This window comes from Stegodyphus dumicola, chromosome 6 (genome assembly GCF_044657685.1).
Source record: "Stegodyphus dumicola isolate Sdum_Otavi_A_Nest chromosome 6, ASM4465768v1".
Lineage (NCBI taxonomy): Eukaryota > Metazoa > Arthropoda > Arachnida > Araneae > Eresidae > Stegodyphus > Stegodyphus dumicola.
The window spans coordinates 195,407,301-195,432,216 of NC_140773.1; the positions used below are offsets into that span (position 1 = coordinate 195,407,301).

A 24,916-nucleotide genomic window follows, 5' to 3' on the forward strand; every position below is an offset into this window, starting at 1 on the left:
AAAACTATCAATTATTCGAAAACACTTTAGTAAGTATTTTAAGTAGCTTTTCAAGTCAGTATCCAAAGTTATCTAGATTTCTATTGTAGTCAAAATTATTATTTTGAATTTAATATTTGGACTTTTTACGGTTAAAGGATTTTTTTTATACAGATTTAAAATAATTTTGACTAGAATAGAAATCTAGATAACTTTGTATACTGACTTAGAAAGCTACCTAAAATATTTAATAAAGTTTTTTTTTGAATAATTCATAGCTTTAATTAAATTTCTCTTCCTTGGAGATGATATATATAATATATATCTACTTTACTTTAAATTATATATATATAGCTTTTCTAATAATAAATTATTGAAGATACTTTTAGTTATAAAACTCACCATCGGGTCATCCTATGTCAAAAAGAATGACGTGCAAGGCTTTGCGAAACTCAACAGTTTTCTAATGGAAAATTAATTTAGCGAAAGTTTAAAAATTATACTGTAGAGCACTTTTTCCAGTTGAAACAAAATATAAAAGAAGAAAAAACTAAGCCTAACTGGATAATGGTACGAAAAATAGGCTTGCTAGCGAACAAAAGAAACAACTTGTCGATATATATGATGTATGAATATATCAATAAGATTCGAGGTTAAAGATTAAATTTAAACAACAGCAGCTCCCAAATTTTTGGTTTTAGATTCCTGCAAAATACCTTAATGTTTCTCACTCAGCTATAAGCATTTTAATGCCATTTATAACAACAAATTTATGTGAAAGCTGAGATTATGTGGCAACAAAACAAAATATAGAAATAAATTAAATGTAGAATATGAATTGCGACTGCTGGTGGCATCAGTACAACCAGAGTTTAACATCTTTATATATATATATATAAGCGGCTTAAGTGTTTGTCGCCGATAGTTTATTGTTGCCACTCGGAAAAATGAGCGAGGAAATTAACGTTTCCGCAGTTTTTAATTAATATCTCGGCCGATTAAAGTCGTACGAAGATGAGAACGGTATCGATGGATTACGAGAATTTTTTGGAATCCGAGGATACGCGTCTCGAATTTCAACTCGGCGCCATTCCATAGATATTCGAGAAAAAAGAATTTGTCACGTACCCAAATCCCTCTAATAGGGAAAAACCCAAGAAAGAAAACGGAAAATGTAGGGGAAAATTAGTTTTTAGTTAATATCTCGGCTAATTAAAGTCCCACGAAGACGCAAATGGTCAAAATGTCGTGCTAGAGACCTGCGGAATCCAACGGTGTGCTTCGGTAAGCCCGGGAGCCAGCCGTTTCGGAGAAGATAATGTTTCTTCACCCCATGTATATAGTATATGTATATCTATATTGTCTTTGATTTGTTTTTACAAAGTTTGCATTATTTATCTTATTTTGTAATCTTCTATGTTTATTTCAACTTTACTTTGAATTCGATTTCATAATGACAATTTCCAATGTTTAATTTTTACAAATAATATAGAACTCAAATGCATAAACATGAAAGTGTCGGGGACGGTTACTCGGGTTAATTAAGATTTCTCTACAGTAATTGCTTTTTACTCCAAATTGAATTGACTAAAATGCTTCATAAGAATAAGTTCTTTGAGTATCAGCATTGATTCATAATCCCTTCTATTCGCGGAAATATTTGGCCTGACTAGAATTGCCGGTTTGGCTTTAACTTATAACTCGAGTAAAGACGAAACACTTTCGTATTTACGTATTTTTATCAATTATTGTTCATTGAACGGGAGTTGGTTTGTTCCCCTTGAAAAGTCAACTAATTTCCGATCAATGACAATGATTACATGTTTTTAATTTTCCCTTTTACAATTGAAATTTTATTCTTCATGATGATTTAACTCCAGTCCCCGTTAGAACATTATTAACATTTTGCTTTCAAATTACTTCAAAACATCTTTCAAAATATAACTTACCAGTATGGGTTCACTCTTTTAAGATAATTCTACTTTAATTAAACTTAGAAGATAATATAATCAATTAATCAATACTGTTTAGGAAATAAATTATTATTAACTAACTTTGCAGCAATTGCGCAAGTAGTAATAAATTGTTTTCGCACTAAATGGATTTAAGATCATACAAATTTAATATATATATACAGTAAGACCCCGCTTAACGCGGGGGATACGTTCCATCAAAGTAGAGCGTAATGCGAAACAGCGCTAAACGAGGCTATCTTTACATGTAAATATTGGGGTTAGGGGAAGATGGCTAGGAAATTGGTTAAGTATTAAATTTAAAAAGTATGTTTTTTTAATAAAAATAAAACCAAACATTTATTTCTTAAAGCCCAAATTAATACCACATTATTATTTCTTGCAAAAATAAAAACAAAATATAAATAACAAAACGAATATTCTTAAAAAAAACAAATAAAATTCTCAGTCAGTCATATTTAGTTAGCCTTCCGCGTTTTCAGTGTTCTGCCTTTTTGTGACAAAAGCATCTAATGTTGTTTGCCTTTTTCTTTTGCGTTGTTCTCTTAAAAGTTCTTCATAAACGGATAGAGCATCTCTAACACCACGCCTTACTTTTGAGCTCCTGTCAAAATTCGGATCATTTTCAATGAATTGATCCATTATTTCAGTTATGGTAAACAAACTCCTTTTTACAAACGCCATCGAAAGTTCTTTTTGCTCTTCTTCTGAATCACTGCTGTCAACATTTTTGTTTTCTTCTTGTTCAGTTAATTCCTTGAGCTCATCATTAGAAAGACTAGCCGCTGCTTCTTGAATTATTTCTTCGACATCTTTCACATTTACCCCTTCAAAATATGTCTGTACAATACCGCACCAAACAAGAAATACAAGTACACTCTTTCGGATATGTATTTGAAACCTATCGCTGCATAATATTTCGGGGAATCCCCGTATGCTGCGAGCGATTTCGTGGAATCCCCGGGTTGAAATAAAAGAGCGCTAAACCGAAACAGCGTTAAGCGGGGTCTTACTGTATATATATATATATAAATGCGGCTTAAGTGTCTGTTTATCGCCGATAGTTTATTGGTTGCTTGCGTAACTGTATTAGCCAATGGGTGAAGTTGCCACGGCACAGGGTTGATGTTTCAATTGAGACGTAGACAATTTCTTGTAAAACTTGCTTTTGCTATGACCATCAATAAGTCTCAGGGACAAACGCTTAAGCGTGTTGGCATTTTTTTATCTGAGCCTGCATTTGGACACGGTCAACTTTATGTTGCCTGTTCAACAGTTCGAGAAAGGACGGACGTAAAATTAAAAAAATGGATGGTCCTCTGCAAGGCGAGAGCTTAAAAATGATGGAAATATCTACACAAGAAATGTTGTGTGCAAAGAGATCTTTGACATGTGAATTAACATTTTATTATTTAAATCACCTTTATTTATCGAGCTAGCGGTGGCTCTTAAGAAATGTACCGCCAGTGGTTTCCTTCATTCACTCTAAGCAATTAAGCAAGGGGGAAACCCCATGGGGCATTAAGCAAAGGGGCGTCCTCGCCGCCTGCTCTGGGTAATTCAGTCTGGATTAGCAGACACCTTTGCACAAATCATTTTAATTACAATTTATAATATCTAGAGAACAGCGGTCACTTTATTATCGATTTCCTTCGATATCATTTTATTATCGATTTCATATTTTGTAAAACCTTAACGATTTAAAAGCGAGCAATGGCAAACAACACTCTACGGGGGAAAAAAAAAAAAAAATATTTTTCTCCAGTGCGGTGAACTGTGTATCGAAAATTCTAAAGATAGGCTCATTTTAAAATTCTTTTGCGACATTTCTGTTGAACTGAATTTTATGGTTTAAGTGCAAAGAACATGGTATTTAATAAATAAAGGTGAAAAACACAAAACGTTCAAAAATCGCTCCTTTAGACAAAATTTAAAATCTGAAACCTTTCAGAATTTTTTTGGTCTTTTTATCTGCTCACTTTCAAATTGTTGAGTTTGTTAAAAGTGCATTAGTTTTCAAAATATGAAACATAAAATTCGGGCTTCCAGGTGCACATGTGGAAGTCTAGTTATTCAAAATTTGATGACCCTAGGTACCGTCGTTGTTTTGACAGTGCGAGAAACATACATACATACACTCATGCATATTTTATACCTTTAACTGTTATACACAGCGATAATATTGCGTGGCAGCAATTTGAAAACAGATTCAGGAATTTACAGTGATACGCCGTCGAACCCCATTTCGAGGTTAATAGCCCATTCAGACTAACGCCCTTTTGGGCTAAAAAAGGCCATAGACACGGCCGTTCTGTAAGAATCTTTAGGAAGCGAAAAGAAGAAAAGTGCTTGAAACTTTTTAATATTTTGATTATACGACTATGCTGTTATAAACGTCAGATTTTAGAAGACAGATCATAGCAAAACAATTAAATATGCAAATCCGTTATTAAGCCTTTCATTAACACTCTATCTGAATGCGATTTTAGTATTAGTAAATAATAAACTAATCAAAATTTGTGCAGATGGAATATAATACCAACGAATTCACTAAAAATTATTTTGTAGAAGTACGAATTTCGAATTTTAAGATAAAAGTTTAAAGCGGTTTTCTTTTACAGTTGAAGGCGCATCGTCTTCACACGGTCAAACATCCTGAAAGCTTCGACCGATGCCTTTTACAAATTTTAGATGCTTCTTTACGTGCTAAAAGTTCGAAGCAGACAAAAAAGATAGACCGTATGGTTGCTAACTTTTAAACTGCTGTTTAACACGAGGCTGCTGGTAAATTAGTCATAGGTTGTGAACACGCCATTTGTCAGAGTTTTTCTTTGTTATATGGTCCACACAAATCCGTGCTTTGTAATGGTTAATAAATCATTAACTGCTTCAGCAATGCGTTATCTGCATCATATCAATATTGAGTGGTTTACAAACGCTTTTAAAAACAAATGGCATTAAACTGAAAAACTAGATGAGCCAAATCAAAATATCGAGAAATGAAGGTATCCGTATTTCTTACTAAATAAGTAGGTATACATAACTTTTTCCCATCATGCAATTTATATTTGAGTAGTTTAAATTTATAAAGCGATTCGCATATTTCATCACTATTGCAGATATCAATTTTTGCACTATATGGAGAAGATTCGCACTGCTAATAAAAGTCGCCAAATGCATTTAAATGATTTCGCAGCAACAATTCCTGGCGCCATTAAGTTGATAATTTATGAACCTTTTAGATGTGAAGTTTAAAGCCAACGCAATTTAATTTCGGAAAGAAAATCCCTGAAATATTTCGCTTTTGAATTATATGCATTTTATTCTTTTATTAGATTTGTATTACTCATAGAGAAAAACTGTTACTTTATAAAAATTACGCCAAATGTATGTTTTAAATTTTTATTCATTTATTTATAAGACCAAAGGGCGTTAGCTAAGAAGGGATATTAATTTCGTTTTGGCATTTTGCAACGAAAACTTGTGTCGGTTCACTTTTCTAATTGTTGCTACCAAATATTTTCACCCTGTGTTATAGTTAAAGATATTGAATAATGCAGAACCTGCATTAATGTATGTATGTTTCTCGTATGAAACAACGGTACCTAGAGCCATCACATTTTGAATAACGTAATCTTCAACCGAATGTGGGCATCTGGAAGCCGGAATTTGTTTTATTATCGATTTCATATTTTGTAACACTTTTAACGAATTTTTGATTAAAAGAATCAACGATTTCAAAGCACGCAATGGCAACACTATATGGGGGAAAAAAAAAAAAAAATTATCTCCAGCGCGCGAGACTGTGAATCGGAAATTCTAAATATATGCTCATTTTAATATTATTTTGCGATATTACTGTTGAATTGAATTTTAATAAATAAAGGTAACACGCACAAAGCAAAAAGAAAAAAAACGCCCCTTTGGGCGTAATGTAAAATCTGAAAGCTTTCAGGCATTTTTTTTTTTTTTTGTGTGTGTGTGTGGTCTTATGTGCAATTCTACATATGCTATTTTCACTTCCTTGTAAGAAGTAAAGGAAGTACTGTAATCGCGAAAAGTTTCCGGTATCATATTTCAGCGGAAATATCCATTACGACCGCCCCTGAATTCATTTTGACTACTTTTTTACTCGACGTACTTAAGTACAGAATAAAGAAATTTTTTTTAAACGGATTTAGAATTAATTTTTTCTTGACGTCTGCATTTATCTCGCGTAACTCAAAAATGATCAGCCGTAGAACATTATACTAAAAGTGTATATATATATATATATAATATATCCACCTTCCTTACCAGTTCTTTATTCCACAATCGTTAGTGGTAGCCATGTAGTTCAAATTACGGACGTGTTCCAAATGACGAAAATATTCATGTTCAGCAATGTTAAAAAAAAAATGGGAGACAAATAATAAAACCTAACTTTTAATCCGGTCTCTCGGTTCCTGTTTTATACTCGTAATGAAAAAAATAAAAATACTAGAACTTTCGACAAATATGGCAAAAATTCATTCAATTTCAAAATTTGCAGTTTATGATATCGTTTTGAACTTGCTTTAAGGGATCGGTTAAGTTTAAATGAATTGCAGCAAATAATGTGTATAACTTAATAGGCCGTACAAGGAAGTCATGTGGTGTTTCCATATCAGAATCTTTTTTTTTTTAATGCTATAATACAGGTTCGCCATATTTAAAATTATGGCAAAAATCTTTCCTTGCTTTATCTGATTTCCTTCGACTATGGCCTTGAGGTTATAACAATTTCGTGACTAAAGTGGTGAATAATGAATTTCCCAGAATTTATATGATTATGAATCACATTCTGACATTTGGAATGTAGAGATGAACTCGATTTTGAACCTTTCTGTTACTTTTTCCTTTTAACCGACTCCAAACAATTTTTTGACGACTGTAGTTTAAAGCTAACTATAAGCCAATAAACAAAATGCGCATCAGTTTCGTGTCAATAATTTTACTACCAAGGGGGGAATTAGAAACCAAAAAAGAAAATGAATAAATATCTAACGTCGACGCCATCGCAGCATACAAAGCCAAGATGTCCAAAATTCGGCCTTTAAAATGGGAGAAAAAAAAGAACCGTTCTGATAGCCCAACGCTATCCGCTATTTTCACAAGGACCGTTCTGATAACCCAACGCTATCCGCTTTTTTCCCCTTTTTACTTCAAGAGTTTAAATTTTACATTGATGTGTTTGTTTCTTTTTCGGTTACATTTTGTACTTCGAAAATTAATTGCTTTAACTTTCCTTTTCACAAAACTACCGAACTTTATAGTCAGTTATGATTTCTTAGTATTCGAATTAGTATTTTCGATTTCCCTAGCAAGAATTAGACGACCGAATTATGCGATAAGATTTATTTATTTAGGCGATCTCTACCACCTTCAGCATTTATCAGCAAACACATAAGAAAATATAAATAATACCTTTATTTTCTATTTTTGATAATATCTAAACCTGGAACTGACAATTCAATCCTAAAATCCCCAATACGCGGAAAACACCTCAAGATAACAAACTGCTTAGGTGCAAATAATTCTTATGTATGAAAAATTAATATCCTGCCATTCTTTGCTGATTCCCACCCAACAAATAAACATCTCATACTATTAAAAACTAGAAAGGGGGATTAATTTTTCTCTTAACATAACTAAGCAAAAATATACTTTTCAGAAACCTGAGAATTTCTGGATACACCATTACTTTATTATTTCTTTTTTTTTCTTACCTAAGAATCTCTCTCTAAATAAATTCTCATAGTGTTAAAAATTTAATATACAATATACTAATACTAAAACTTTTAAAATAAACACATCTTTTAAAAATTCTTAGATACCATCTATCATTTTTTTCTTCTATCATGATTAAAAATTTCATTCACGACATTATTAAAAAAACTTAAGACTTTAACTAGCTAAACTTTTGACAAATTAACACTTCTAAATGTACCAATTAATAAAAATTTGTCTAATTTTAATGCAAACAATGTTTTTGCATATGAAATTACAGAAATATGGAAAAGACTAATTCCAATGCCTTTAAAAAAGCCTTTTCTTCTGAAAATGGAATCAAATAGATTTTGAATAAATCTTCCCCTGTAATATGCATCTCAAAAAAACATCCAATACAAAGGAAGATGATTATTCTAAGAAAATATGATTATGAAATATATAAAATGTATATACATAATTACAGCATATTTTAGACTCCTGATTTATTCTTCAACTATTTTCAATTCAAAGCATACAGAAATCTCAAAAATTTAAATTACTTCTTACCTCTTATATTAATCTGCTTTATGTTTTGGTAAATTTATTATAGATAACTATTTATAATGTACAGAAACAAAGCCATTGGTACAATTATAAATTGCACACAGATTAATTTTTTAAATTTATATTTACTGGACTAGAAACTAATATGATGTTCAATAGATTCAAACTGCTAACAAAACATAAATAAGTATATAAGTAAACACTGCAAAATAGAAATGCATGTCCTTTAGAAACCAGCTATTTCAAAAATTCACATTCTGCTATAATTAAAGTATGAAAAATTTAAATATTTAATTTGATACGATTTACATAATTTTAGATATTCTGTTGCATACACCAATATCTGATTAGGAAATAAGGAACAAAAGTAACCAACTACTTCGAAATATTTTTTAGTGATTACAAATTAATATTTTACTAATCCTACAGAATAATTATGGTTTCCGCAACCTGGAAAGTTAATTTAACCTTTCACATCTGAGTTGCAAAGTTTCAGAAATAATGTTATCTATGCTCATAGCTAATGAAAATTTTTTGTATATTTATTATAAACCTTTTAATCAAGAAAAAGTATAAAAATGTTTTTTTTTTCCTTTTTCTGTCTATGAGATGGACTACTGGACATCATAAATACATGTTTACAAGTTTCATTATAAAAACCCTTTAAATTACAGAAATAAACAGTTTTTTATGATTATATGCTTTAAATATGACACAATTTTTAAGCAATCCAGATGTGTTGCTGTTAATTTTTTATTACAAAATGTACCAATAAAATGCTGAACACATTAATTAAAATTCTTTTTTTTTCTATCAATTTTTAAATCTTTTATAATTTGCTCTCTGCTACTGATATGAAAATAAATTGTTTATAAAACTGATTTAATTTATTTACCATTTTGTAAGCTAAAAGCTGAAAACACAAACCCTTCAAAACAGTCAAAACATCAATAATGTATCTTCACACTATCAAGAAAGAAATTAATACTTAAAAATTGGCTTGAATTCTAACTAATCAAATACAGTTTTCATCCTATATTTCAGTAAATTTTTTCCCATTCCTTAAAAAGTTTTGCATATTGTAGCAGATTTTAACTGAATCATGAAGGAAATAAAAACAAACGCCAACATTTTATATAACAAAATTTACTTTGTTGGTACTTAGTTTCAAAGTATAAGGCCTTTGGATTTTTCATAGAACAATAAGCACCTCATCTGCATATCATTTAATTCTGTGCTGCTTTTTTTTTTTTTTTTTTTTTTTATGTACACAAATTACATTCAATCTACATAATATACAATTCACTGTGTAAAAGAATATTTCGGAATGGTCAGTGAAAATGAGATAATCACTTCTAAAAAACAGATAATAAAAATCAATTTTCTTGGTTACAATTCAATAAAGCTCTGCTTAAATACATAAACAATTACAAAATATTGCTTACAAGAGAAATGATCATTCGCATGCTTCCTAAAAATCTAATGAAGACAGTTTTTATTCAATACAGATATTGAACAAAATTCCTATTAACACAATTTGCATATTTTTTCACATAATGGGAAAATTATAAAACACAGAAAACTTTTCTTCTTTGAATACAAAATCGGGAAAATTATAAAACACAGAAAACTTTTCTTCTTTGAATACAAAATCAATCTATTTTAAGAAACAACTTAAGACTCGCAAAAAATCGATCTAACATAGCTTTCTTTCTTTCAGAGGATCATAGAGATACAAAAACAGGAATTCCTTTTTTTCTAAAGAATTACAAATTTTTAGACATATTTACCAGTAACTTCATTTTAAAATTTCAAACTTTTCAAAAATTGTCATATTATTAACGTAATTTATGTACTTTTCAGGTGAATTATATCATGAATTTGCTATAATTATGGTCTCAGACATATTCATCAATTTTAGAGCATTTAAACCTTTTATAGAAGATAGTTGCCATAGGAGGTTTCATTGTACTTAAAATATGAAGTATTTTAAACAACTTATATTGCTGCCTCCTCCCTCACAAAAGATAAAATAGTATATTACTTGCAATACCCTTTGTTAATGGTTTTGTACTCCTCAATTATACCTTCCTTCTGCTCACCGATGCACATATTTCAATAAAATAAAACCATAATTTTGAAGTTACACCTAATATGCTTACATTTTAAACTCTTTTAATTCCTATAATTCAAAACTTAACATTGTACAAAACTTAAACTAAATTGCAATTATTATTATTATTTTTCAGAAACAAGTTCAATTCTGAAGAGGATGCAAAGGACCATTTATTTTCCTATACTTTTATACAGCTTTGTGTAAACATTCTTCTTTCTTTGAATGGAACACAATTTTAAGTGACTTCTTCCTTCTCTTCAAATTTAAAATACCTGCCTAATTATATATTTCAAAGAAGCTTTTAGAAAGTTTTATATAAAAAAGGATTTAAATTCCAACTAAGTAAGAAACAAAACTGAAATTCTTAGTGTACAGAACATATCTTTGAAGTTCTTAGACAATACATATGCAACTTATAGAAGATAATAACTTTTGATAACAGCTACATTACAAACAAGATGCATTAAAGATAAATTGGGTAAAGTGCATAATTCCCACTTATTGGTTTGGTGCTTTTTACAGGAGTAAGAAGAATTGGATTTTTGTCAATTTTCTTTGACTTTTTAATGAAAATAGGTCGATGTGTACATGGATAAAGTCAAGAGAGTGCACAATGCCATTTTTGGGCAGTTCTGGCAATTTTTTAAAGTAAAAATAAAGTCGATGTGTACATGGATACCGTGTATGTGCAGTTCTTAAAAACGTGCCAAGCAGTGGGTGATTTTGCACTTTTCCCGATAAATTTATCATCAGATATAATTTTTAATTATCAATACCAAAATTTCCAGGGCACATACGTAAACTATGTACTACATTAAGTTCTGTACAAAATAAAATTATATGAATAATATATAACTCTCATATAAAACAAAGATGAACTGACATAATAGTAGAGCTTAAGCATGCTTTCTTTAAAATCTTAATATGGATATATTTCAATAAAAAGAATTACGTACTCCTATAAAATAAATAACAAAATTAAATTTTTTATTCCTCTTCAAACATACACAGTCAGATTTTAAAATAACAAAGAATTATTTACATTACATTATTTCATGAAAATTAAAAGATGACATACTCTAAAAAATATTTATTTTAGAAGAGAAAAATTATTTACACAAATCAGTAAAATTTGGTTTTTAGGTAACTTAACAAGAAATTCTGCAAGTTATGATATTTATTTTAATAAAATACATTACACAAATGATTCAGATATCAACAAAAATTATTTAACACAGAATGAACATTAAATGTTTGAAAAGTTAATATCACAGTATGCCAAGCTGCAAAATAAGATTAATACCACAGCATGATATTTTTTAAATATCACTTCATTATTCAATTATTTTTATTCCTCATTAGGAAGGAAGCAGCTGAATGATCAAAGATAACATGAGAAAAAATGAAAATCTGAATTCTTACATAACATACCCTGCCTTATCTGGTAAAAACTTGATACAGAACTGAAAACATTCTGAGGGCAATGATTTACTATCAACATCTGGAAATTAGGGATAACAATAAAAAACATTAGAAAGGAGAGAAAAGTTATCAAAATATGGAATTAGCGCATCTGAAAAAGACTGGTAATAATAGCAACACAAGTGTATGTAATAAGTTGAGCAAAATGAAATATTGCATTCCTGAGCAAATGTTAAATATAAAAAATTTTACATTAGAAAATACTGTGTAACTTAATCTGATACACAAGAGCAAAAATTTCATATTTTTTTACATTAGCTCTATCAATAATCTGCATTTTATATAATCTTAATTACAAGGGAAAATATAAAAAAAAAAATTCTGAAATCATACTTATTTTATGCTCACTACATGAGACAATTAAAGAAATATTATACATACTTTTGCAGTTTTCAATAGGAAATTTAGGACCTTATAAGCAGATAATAAAAAAATATGTTAAATTTAAAACATTTAAGATAGAGGACATTTCACAAAACAGCTATTTTTAATAAATGAATCCCACCTTATATGAAAAATTTCTCTCAAAACTGAAACCCACCCTAACATTAGGTCAAGTAAATGAAATTATGTGCATAAAACTTATATTATTATAGTCACAAATATTAACTGAAACATAAATATGCCAATAAACAATTTCAACAAAATTTTGAAGTGAAATATAATTTTAACAACTTATTTTCTTGACAGAGGCATGAACTTAAGTCATTCAAGAATAATTATAAAATGCAGAATACTGAAAGAGTTTAAAATTTTTCACAAGTTTACCTTATCATACGTTACAGCTGGTTATGAAATATATCCCTGGTAATGGTTGATAGGATGGTCCCCACAAAAATATATCCTTTAAAATGGCACAAGCACTAGCTAAGTTCAGGCAAAGTAGATGTCACCTTTTTTGCCACAAACCTAAATTAAGGACACTAAGTTGAGGTAATTGCATCACTTTTTCTAGACCAACAGTCGTAATATTTGTGCATCCATACAAATCTATGCATAAAAGTCGATGTAAATGCTCAGACACCAAGCTTAGGCCTTTGTCAGTTATTCGGCTACATTGGCCTATGTTTAATGTGCGCAAATCTGTCAATGTTCGGGCTATCCTGCCCAAACCTTCATCACTGATGGGGCAGGCATTTAAACTGAGACTACGGAGGTTAAACAAGCCTTGAGAAATGTGAAGTAAACCTTGGTCACCCACTTTGTCGCAAAAACTGACATCTAGTACAGTTACTCGCGAATTGTTCTCGGCTAGATAAGCAAGGCCCACATCGGAAACACTGTCACAACTTCGAAGATTGAGTTCTCTTAATGAGCCCATACGCGCTAGATGTTTGAGTCCAGAGTCGGTAACGCTGGCACAGAAGCTTAAATTGATGCTCTTCAAATTATGGAGTCCGACACTTAGGTGCCTCAAACCGTCATCTGTCAACCTTTGGCAATCTTGCAGTCCTAAGTGTTCGATGGATAACGTACCTTCGGCGATATCGGAACTCAATCCCGCTAGGTAGCCTATTCCAGCATCTGACACGTGCCGACAGCTACGGAGATTCAGACTTTTAAGCTTTCTCAGTCCCCATGCCACAAGCAACAGGCCAGTGTTTGTTATGTTACTGCAACCACCCAAATCAAGAACTTCGAGATTTTTCAGATGCTCGGATATTTTCCTTAGACTCGAATCTGTTATCTGTTTACACATGCTTAAATTGAGCACAGTCAATGTCAAAACATCTTGAACGAAGGCTTGCGTTAACCACATATCTGTTAAATTGTAGCACCCTATAAGGTTAAGGCTTTCAATATTCGGAATGCCTTGCACCACATCGCGTAAGCTTCTCCTCAAGCTAAGCACTTGAACGCGTCGTATTCCACGCTGTACGAGGCTTTGGAACAAAGAAGGATTGGATCTTCGTAAGTGCAATTTCGCCTCCACGCCCCGCCATACGGACTTGTGGTACGCCGCTTCCCGCCATGCAGCGCACACTTGCGCGGCGCGTCCTTTATCTCGTACGTCCAAATAGCTGAAGATGAGGGCCAGAATCTCGGGATAAAGGCACGAGACGTGGGCCACGGGCCTCTCGTGGCCCTCCATGATCTTTTATCGCTCGATGCCGCCACACCGAAGCCAAGATGGACGTTACAGCGAATTGCTCGACAAACTACGACCGCAATGTTTGCACGAGTAAATCCTTTCCATCGCCGCTGTTCTATGTTCCCACTAGGCGGCGCAAGGATCGATGAGCGTGACGTACAGTTGCGAAGAGCGACGGCATTGGATGTTCCACCTTTTATTTTTTTTCTTTCTGTTTCCTCCCTCCTGTCACAAAGATCGACGGAGTTGCGTGTTTCCTCCCCTTTTATCCCCCCTCCCTACCGCGTGGCTAGGGAGGAAAAAAACTTTGTCGAGTCTTCGAGTGTAGTTTTTAGTCGGAGAGCAAAGATGGGGTCAGCAAGTTCGTAATCAGTTATTTTGTTTTCGAGTACTTTCCGTGAAATGTGAAACAAAAGTTAAGCAATGATTTTACTAAATCTGTGTCAACAAGGAACTTTTTTCTTCCTTAGGTATACTTTGACAATTTGAAAAAAATAATTAAAAATATAATGAATATGTACATTGTTATGTGTAAAGAAAAATTTAATTCTTGAATCTAGTTATTTAGAAGATTCGAAATATTCTAAATTATTTAGGGAAAAAAATATAGTAAATTGCTTTTCGATTTATTTTTAGAATTCAAAATTAAATGCTTTTACATAGTTTTAATAAAATGCAGTGAAAAGTGCAAAAAAATTTTAAAAAAGAAATTTCTGCTATTATAGTGTTATTTGTCGTATCGGATTAAAATAAAACTGTGCTAGGCCCGTATACGGACTCTATGAAAACATTTCAAGGATCAATAAATAGAATATAAATGACATGCTTGAGAAAGATTATGTTCATTTCACTTAAAACTGTTTGTTGACAACATACATACACGCCACTATTAGTAGCAGACCCACGATTTTATTTTTAATTACAGTGGCTTACAAAAATGATCGGGCGCTTTGATTTTTTTTTTGGGTATTCTTTAATGAACATAAAAACTAAAATAAAACAAAAAGAAAGGTTTTTATAAGTTCAACAAGTTTTTGTTTTTATTATTATTTCTGGGCTTATTTTGTGCTACTCCCCTTCAATCACTGCTTTCAGTTGCTACCGCGAAGATATGCTCTGTTTTCGAATTTTCGATTCTAGTTCCTGCCAAATATGTTCAATAAGGTTAAGATCTGGCGATTGGGGTGGTGCCTTAATTACTTCTGGATACTTATATAACATGCAGGGTATGGCACTGTGCGCAGTATACTTTGGATCATTGTCTTGGTAGAATTTAAAACTATTTTGTATATTAAGTTTTTGTGCTGATGATGCCAAATTTCGCTTCAAGTTGTCAATGTATTTATATTGATCCATTATACTATCTACAAACTCTGTATTACCAACACCGGAATGTGCCATAGATCCCAATACCATAACTCATCCTCCGCCAATTTTTAACACTTAGTACTAAGTTTTGCTACCGAAACTCCTTTTTTGTTTTTCTCCAAGCCAAGGCTAGCCAAGGCTCTCCACGCCACTACTAATAGTGGCGTGTATCTGAGCCAAAAGATGTTAAAGTTGCTTTCATCAGCAACACTTTTTTCCAGAAACAACACTTTTTCCAGAAGTCGAGTGACCTTTGTTTCATCGATTTTGCTAAAGCGAGGCGAAATTTTATAAAAGTTCCTGCGTTCCACTCGTCCATGATATCCTGCAGATCGCATTACTCTATTTCTGGTTTTGCACATATTCCATATAATTTACAAAGTTTCGCAACAAGTTCAGCAGCACTCAGTCTTGGATTCTTTTGAATATTCCTTAGAATAAAGCGTTTCATTCCATGAGATAACTTAGATGGTCTTCCGGGTCTTCTTTCGTTTTGAATACGATTCTTTATCTGATAACGCTTAATAATAACAAAAACTGTAGAATCACTTAAATTAAGTTTTTAAATAGGCAGTTTTTCTAATAGGTTTCCCTTTCTTTTGATGCAAATCAGTAACTAATCTGCGGGTTTCTAACGATGTTTCCTTTCGTGCCCGAGCCATTGCAAGAAAACATTAAAATAACGAATATTTTTTAAAAAGAAAATTCAAATTATAAAAGCAAATAATTTTTAGAGTTTTGCCAAGCTTCTTTATCCAAACTAATTCCATTAAATTTCGTTTTTATTTATTGCAAATGATTTTAATTAGAAATTATGAAAATGTCCGATTAATTTTGTGGTATCTTTTTCTTCCATTTCACTTCATTTCAAAATGCTATTTTTTAAATTTACCATGTTGTTTTTCCAAATTTATTCAGTACAAAGAAATAGCTAAGAAAATAGGTATTCAAAGGGAAAATATTCTTTATTAGTTTACTGCAAAGCTTTCCTCCTATTACTTAAAAAAGTAAAAATATTGTTATGCTCGATCAGTTTTGTGAGACACTGTATGTATTCCCAAGAATGTGACTGTAACTAAAATTTATATTAACAAAAGTGACTTGACTTTGAAGAAAAAAGTCTTGAACAAATCGCGGTTTTATTAGACTTTTTTTGGTTTTATTTTATTTTGTTTTGTATATCTGTTTGGTCGAATCTCTTCTGGATCTCCTCTGCTTCCGGCAATATGTCCTGGAGAAAGACTATGCACATTACGTTTTTCGCCTTTTTTTTTAAGATTCAAATCAGCACAATCCCTTTGTTTACAGCTGACGTTGAGCATTTTAACGATTATGCAACTGTCCTTCTGACTTAAGAGATTTTCTTTTAACATTAAAATTCTTACCGAAATATTCGAAATATTTCGTTTTTTCCTTGGATATGTATTTTTAACATTTTTTTCTCTTTGAAGCCAAACTTTTTTTTTCATTCTTATTGACAATACATTGCTTTAGACAATATCACTAAACTTTTGACATATCATTGCTTTTTTGAAACCAAAAAAATCATGGCTTTCGCAGCATTTTTTGTAATATATACGAACAATTTTCATCGGAAAGAGCACAAACACAGCCTTTCATCCATGGCTTCTTTAAAAACGCCATTTTGCATGAAAACAAAATTGTCAAGTAGCAGACGATAATTTACACTTTCAAAAATATAGCTGCAGTTTTTTAGTTTTCCCCGCCCCCCCCCCCAAGCAGGCGATTTTTTTATTGCAAAGAAATGTCTTCTAAGAAATGTGCTAACAACCTCTGTATACGACATAAAGAGAATTATTTTATATTTGATGCTTGTGCTTGAATAAATTAGTACATTTGTGCAATTATATGCAAATGAAGAAGTACATGACGTGAAACTTTCTGATGAGTCAAACAAAAATCATAGAGAAATTTCGGACTTTCTGCCAGCAATTTAGATTATTCAACATTTTAAAAGAAATAATGTTTTTTTTTTTTTTTTTTTTTTTTTTTTTTGGAGGGGGGCATTTTAAAAACTACTATAGTGCTAAATTAGAGAAAATTTAAAAATTTTAATTTTATAAACCACTTCCATTTTAATAAATATTTACATTTTAAAATGCATTTAAGCTATTTGATTTAAAGCTGATCAGAGAAATATAAAATTTTCACACATTCTGCACATTTTCTTTAATAAATCTATTTAGGGGAAGTACTAATCTACATAAAATAAAATAATCATCGGATTTGATACATGAAAATTCCATTCAAATTTAGCAACTAATCTGTTTTAGTTGCCGAAATTATTACCAATTTAAAACAATTTCAATTAAATAATTGTTACGAAAAGTGATATGAAAGTTCTTAAAAATTCCATTTTTATACCTGAAGAATATTTAGTTTTGAAAATTATGTTATTCAAGCACTTCGAAGAATTGTAATAATGTATTTCCATGATTAATATTCACTGACTATTAGAAACACAAAATTTTAATTTATTGTATTAATACCAATTACCATCTTTTTTTCTGTATTTGCCTTTATCAGTAAAGGCCTAAAGGGACTTTTCAGTCTCTGAAAAAGAGTTTCCTGAAAATTACACAATGAAAATTCATTAACTGCTTAAATGCGCTACTATTTCTTTAAGGAAATCTGATAAAATAGCATGCCATTTTGAAATTTATAATTATTGCAAATGCAGCCTAGTTTGAAACGGACTTTTTTCTTTCTTTCTTTCTTTCTTTTTTTTTCTTTTTTTTTCTTTTTTTCAAGAAATCATTAACTCTAGGCCTTTTAAATAAATCTGATGTGGAATTCTTCGCTTAAAGGAAGAAAATATATTCCACGTTACAAAATTTAAAAATTAAAAAACAAACAAAAAAATAAAAAGAAATAGTACTTGTATCGCCATCTAGTGAACAAATATAGAGAGAATAGCAATAAAAATATCGCTTACTTACACTAAACAACAGCTAAATGGTATCTGAAATAAAAACAACAAATTTTTATTAATTCTTGGTCTCCATGAACATAAATAAGACATTTAAAATTTTTTTACATGTTTGCTTTTCAAATATTATGTTTTAGAATATAAATACAATTATATTCTAAAACGTATAAATCATATATGTATAAATATATAATTATATACGTATTTATAATTATATAAATGTTGTATGATCTTAAATTCACTTAGTGGGAAATCGAGTTATTCTACTAATTGCGCAATTGCTGTAAAGTAAGTTAATAGTAATTTATTTACTAAAGAAATATTGATTATATTATCTCCTAAGATTAATTTTACATAATTATACATTTATACATACATGATTTATATTAATACAATTATAATATATATACTGTATTTATATTAATACAATTTTAGAATATAATTGTATTTATAGTTTTAGAATATAAATACAATTATATTCTAAAACATATAAATCATATATTTATAAATATATAATTTTATTCATATGTAAACTTATAATTATATTCTAAAACATATCCTCTTATTATTCATGATAAATAAATCAGTAATGTATGAGATTTGTGCAAATGATTATATTCGACATTGAATTTATGCGAAATTAGTCGGCAAAAGCAAAGCTTATAAAATATCGATAATATTTCTGGCTTTTAATAATTCGTCGCTTTTTAGTTGAAGTAGCGTAAATTATTGAGATTTATCCCTATAGATATGTTGCCAGACGCATTACAAATTCAGAGCGACGATAGTCTGTAGTCTGCCCTACTGTCTTGTAAGAAATATTTCACGGCTGCAAAGCATTCTTTACGCAAACAAAGCTTACATACATCGTAATCTCTCAGAAGCAAGAGATAACACGAGGCTTATCTGAAAGGACGACACGCACTAACTTCATTTTTCATTTCGCAACAAAATAATCCATTTAAATTCTTTCAAATTTGAAATAGCGTTCTGCGTGTTTAGTAAACCGTAAAACCGATGCCATCTTAAGAAATCTGAAGTTTTTCTTTTTAACAGTACTGTATAAAACAGTAATTAAATACCAAGTTTATTTATTTCATTAATTTTCATTGCAAATATTTTTGAAAAGTACCACTGCAAATATTTTTGAAAAGTATAATTCGAAAAGTACCACTGCAGTCCTTGAAAAAGGTAAAACTGATACAGCTATTGCGTATAGTATACCTTTTCAACATATGTATGCGAAGTCAGTCCTCTTGTGTTTCACCTAGAGACTATTGTGGTTTTTGCCTGTTAAATATTTGCTTTCCAAGCGCAAACTCACTACGATTGGTGGAGTCTGGAAATTTAATGGAAGAGAAATAGATTTTAATATTCCCAGAAATTTTATGAAAAGCCCTTCTGTCATGGAAATGAGGATGCATATTTATAGTCCAGAAGAAAGGCTATCAGATCGAACATTTAAAAATGTACTCCTTACATTTTAAACATTAGCTAAACGACTTTGAAATCGTTCTAAAAATGTGTAAGCAATCTCTGTGTTGCTGCGTGCACTGTAGCGGGAGTCTTTATTTTTTTTATCTAAATACTTTCAAAATTCCATTTTCGAATTTCGTTCTTTCCCCCCCCATTCCATCCTCAAATTGCGTAATGAGTTTAATTAACACTTGCAGAGACATTAACAAATTTTTGGAGCAAGAAATGTGAGAAAGCCAGTCTGCTGTCATCAGGACTCGAACCACAATTTTTATGTCTGCTATCTGTACATTTTACCACTTACATAACATGAGCACGTATGCGGGAATAGGATGAATTCTTATGATTTGACATAGCAGAATAAATGCTAACAAATATGTAAGCAGTTTAACGAATTGCTTAAATATTTGTTAGTATTAGTAGTAACACAGTGCTTACAGATCATATTCAGAGTATATCTAATATTATTGTTGTAATGGTAAGAAGGCGCCTTTTTTGGGGGGTGGGGAAGACAAAACTCTCGAAAAGGAGCTCATTGCTTGTTTATAAACTAAAAATCGCTGGGAAGCGTTTGTTTAAGGTGAATAAAATAAATATTTTTGCTAAAGGCGCCACTCTGCACTTCATAAGCAAAAATATTTTACTCATGATGAAGAAGGATCTAAGTCTACTTGCTCTTGAAACCGATAGAGTTTTATTGAAATCTATAAATTTGCTTATCCTCATATGTAATGTGAAAATGAGCAAATTTTCGTAAAAATCCTCCACAAAAATATCCCTTCTGTTAGACAAATAACCCTTTCACAGATAAACCTTTGCCATAATGCAAATATTTTTTTAAAACCTAATTTTAAATTCACCATTGGCACTTTTGTCTTCCAATTAGTTTTTTTCAAATGTTAAAAGCTGTTTGTTCTTGTATGTGTACACGTAATTAGCTCAAAAGGGGTTATCAGTCTTGCATCATCGGTTCACTATAAATGGCATATCACCTTTCAAATTGTTGCGACCAAATATATTTATTATTATAATGTATGTATTATTTTTGTATTATTTTATACATATTGTATTATTTTTATGTATTATTTTATACTCTGTATTATTGTTAAACAAATTCAATAACGGAGAATTTGCGTGCGTGTAAATATGTTCCTCGCACTGGGAAAACGGCAGTACCTAGAGCCATCCAATTTAGAATAACGTTATCCTTCACCCGAAGTCCAAATTTCGTATTTCGATTTTTTATTTATTTATTATTATTATTTATTTCATGTTTTGTAACACTTAAATGAATTTTTGATGACCACACTCAACCATTTGAAAGCGAGTAGGGGTAATATTATTCGAAATAAAATATTTTTATCTTCAGTGCGAGAGACTGTTGCCATTCGGAAAAAAAGATATTTATCTTTCAATTTTAATTAGCAAAATAAAAATATGTATGGCCATCTCTAGCACTCTGTCGGGAATTCTAAATATATGCTGGTTTTTAAATATTTTGATTTTGTTGTTGAATAGCGAAGAAGTTTTTTTTTTTTTTTTTTTTCCTCGATTAAATCAATAATGTAAAAAGAAGAGGTAAACTAAAAATGACAAATTTACTTCTGTCGCCAAACTTGTTGTCGATATAAGCTTTTCCCGACACATTTCATTGCAATCAGTAATTGGCTTTATCGATACGGAACATACAAATATTTTTTTTTTTTTTTTGATATTATAGCAACACTATATCCAAGTTCCCCCCCCCACAAGCAGGTGATCGTCCGTAATTGAGGCAAGACATCTTTTCATTTATGCAAAGAAACTGGTTAAACCTCATCCTGTTGAGATGTCTGCCACTTCTGCATTCGACTGAATTAAAATTAATGGTGGCTGATCGGCAGTTTGTTGGCTCATTGTTTATTTATGAAGCGAGGCTTGCAAAATTTTCTGTTCACGTCGTCTTCGACATTAAAATGATGCACTTGTTTATGCATGCATCTAGATTAACAAAGGATGAATTGTGGTGTTTTGCAACAGAAAACAATCATGAATTATTCTTATGGTGTTAAGTAGGAGAATTGTTGATTTTGGAATTGGTGAGGGATTACTGGTTTCGAGAGAATGTTTCTTCTGTCATAGAAACGCTCATAATGTATGACAGAATAATTCCAATTTAAAATTTTGGTAGACATGTTTGTTACATGATGTTCATTGTAGACTATTATGATTTAAAAATAAGGCAAAAAAAGCTGTTTTAGATTGGTGTAGATTTTGAATAAAATTCATCGATTTCAAGAGCGATTTGACATTTTATCATTTTACCATCTAATTTCAGTAGACACTTTTAAATGCAAGCATATCCCAGCGTTATACTTAATAATATAACAGTGATTACTAAATTAATAATGCAGTAACGAAACATGTTTAAATTATTTAATAAAAATATAACAAAATACTCATTTTCTTTTCATTTGTTAAAAGATGTATATGCAACATTGATACATTTTCAAAGCCTTTTGAACATGGGTTGCTTTAGGGATCCTAGAGTTTCCACAATATCATTATTAATGTAAAAAATATAACTTTTATATGTATTTACTTTACATAAAGTTTATTATAACGTTATAGGTGTCATAAATAGATAAAACTTGGAGACAGCTTAAATAATGGGAAGCTCATTAAGTTTTTCTACATATTTTACAAACGTTCAATGTCGGCACGGAGCTATTGATATATTAAGCTATAAGGTGCCCAAGACTTAAGGCAACGACAGGAAGACGCGTTGTCTCTGGGCTACGATTAAACTCACGGACTTGATCTGATGTTATTGTCAGACAAGTGAGATAAGTCATAACACACAATGGCAGATATCTGTATATCATTGAGACGATTTGCTTGGACATACTGGAAAACAGGATAATGCCTTAGGTAAATAAAAACAATTGTGATTACCTCTTTTGACAACTGTGATTATCTCTTTTAACAACATAATTTCCGGATCAGTACTAGAAACCATTCTCGAAAATATCTCAGTCAAAATTTTCTAAAAAAATGAAGACCATTTACAAAAGTATTTCAATCAAAATTTGCCGAAAACATAAAGATCATTTACGAGAGAATCTCAACTAAAATTTTCCCAAAACAAATCTTTTACGAGAGTATTTCAGTCAAAATTTCGTAAAAACATAAAAACAAATTGCGAAGGTATCCACTCAAAATTGCCAAAACATAAAGACGTTTGAGAGAGCATCTCATTTAAATTTACTAAAAACAAAGATCAACTTCGAGAGAAATTCAATCAAAATTTCTCGAAAACATAAGGAACGTTTGTGAGAGAATCTCAATCAAAATTTCTCGAAAACATAAAAAACATTTGCCAAGCTGTCTCAATTAAAACATGTTAAAAACGTAAAACCATTTGCCAAGATGTCTTAATCAAAATATTCTAAAAACATAAAGACCATTTGCGAGAGTATCTCAATGAAATTTTGCCACTAAAGAAGATAAGAAATGAAAAATTAGTTGACATGCTAATGCGATGGTCATTCTGCTCTTCGGATTTAATCCCACGTGATATCGCATTCGCTTCGTGTGGGCTTTCGTGGTATCTGGTAACTGACCATGCAGTAACTGGAAGATCCCTGGTTCGAATTCTGGTGAGAGCCGAATAAAACAAATGGTTTGTACAGAACTATGAAATATATGAATAGGAAACTAAAACATAACCACGTACAGTACCGTTAAGCGAGCGGACATCAATTTACAGATATCATTTGGAATTATAGGTAATACTCGAAAGGGTAATGCGAAAGTCAGTAACATTCGTGAACTTTATCAAAGAGGGATCTTTTGACCTTTCTTATTAGTAAAACGGCCTTCCTGTCGAGAATAACGGTAAAAAATGGGGTGCTGAAAATGAAAGCGCGATGCTGATCGTGCGGTAGCTGGCAAATTCGTAACGAAACCATAAAAATGGTTAACACACTCTTTCATGCAAATAAATGTCTGTTCTTGCACTCACTCATCTACCTCTTTTCTTTCGTTTTTTTTTTTTTTTTTTTTTTTTTTTTTTGTCTTTTTAGCTTTGTTATTTAACATCGTTTCCTTTGCACTTATGCCACGTTTCCCTATAGCAAGATGGCTAACAAAACTCGTTTTTGTCCTTTTATTATTAGTGTTGAGTGTTACAGGCTGCTAGACATAATTTTATGTTCGCTATATTATTTCTTTAAACATTATCCGCTTGCGCTGCCAGCCGCTTAAAGTAGGTATAACAAAAAATATTTTATATTTAGCCGAAGCAACGTATTGCTTTCATAGAGTCGAGTTTGTTAATTAAAATTGAACGGTAAATATCTTACATTTTCCCTAATGGCAATAGTCTTGCGCCCTGGAGGGAGATTAAAGCATTTATTTCAAACAGTTTTTGGCACTGCTCGCTTTCAAATCGTTGAGTTTGTTAATCAAAAATTTAATAAGTTTTACAAAACAGTAAACAAATAATAAAACAATTTCGAAATACAAAATTCGGGCTTCTAGGTGCACATGTTTAGGTGGATAACTACGTTATTCAAAACTGAATGGCTCTAGGTACCGCCTAGAGGCATGTTTTCACTGAGCTATGAACATACATACATATATATGCGAATCCTTCATTATTTAATTATTTTAAAAATAGTACAGGGCGATAATATTTGGTGGCAACAATTTGAAAAGTTGCAGGGGTGTATGTTAATTTCCTCATAGCTATTTTTACTTCCTTGTACGAAGTATTGTAATCGCCAAAATTTTCAGGCAGCATATTTCAACGAAAATATTCATTTTGGCCGCTATCGAATGCAATTTAATGATGTTTTTGCGTGACATTTGTACGTAAGGGCAGAATAAAAGACACTTTTCCTCCAAAAAAAATTATAAAAGTGCTTTAAAATGAATTCTGAAGAGAATTTTTCGTGGCGTCTGTACGTACTTACGTGTACGTACGTATCTCGCATAACTCAAAAACGAGTAGCCTCAGGACGTTGAAATTTTATATATAGGACTGCTATAGCATGTAGATGTGCACCTCGTATTTTGGTTGCAATCGGCCTCACCATACGTATATAAATATCTTTATATATATATCCACTCTGTTACCTGGCTCAGTGATCTCAGTTTCTTTACTCGTATATGTTTGTAAATTGTACATTTTTTGCTTTAAAAAT

The 24,916-nt window shown here is 31.1% G+C and overlaps 2 protein-coding genes across 4 annotated transcripts in view; one reads left to right on the forward strand and one right to left on the reverse strand.

Moving 5' to 3' along the window:
• The window catches only part of LOC118195824 (protein Wnt-5b-like), a 995,694-nt gene that overhangs the window by 451,679 nt on the left and 519,099 nt on the right, over nucleotides 1-24,916 (forward strand). Inside the window, exon 1 of one of the 3 annotated variants that reach the window (XM_085819316.1) lies at nucleotides 14,270-14,406. The exons of the other annotated variants lie outside the window; for them this stretch is intronic. The gene's annotated coding sequence lies outside the window, so the exon portion shown is untranslated. Of the gene's footprint in view, nucleotides 1-14,269; nucleotides 14,407-24,916 lie in introns of those variants that run through there. 3 annotated transcript variants of the gene reach the window in all.
• Nucleotides 9,377-14,049, reverse strand: Ppa (F-box and leucine rich repeat protein partner of paired). Its single transcript, XM_035359611.2, has one exon. The coding sequence runs from the start codon at nucleotides 13,934-13,936 to the stop codon at nucleotides 12,734-12,736; it is 1,203 nt and encodes a 400-aa protein (XP_035215502.1). The 5' UTR covers nucleotides 13,937-14,049; the 3' UTR covers nucleotides 9,377-12,733.

What these genes read in the sequence shown, in the direction of transcription:
- Ppa (XM_035359611.2), bottom strand. Translation starts at nt 13,936, where the DNA reads ATGGAGGGCCACGAGAGGCCCGTGGCCCACGTCTCGTGCCTTTATCCC.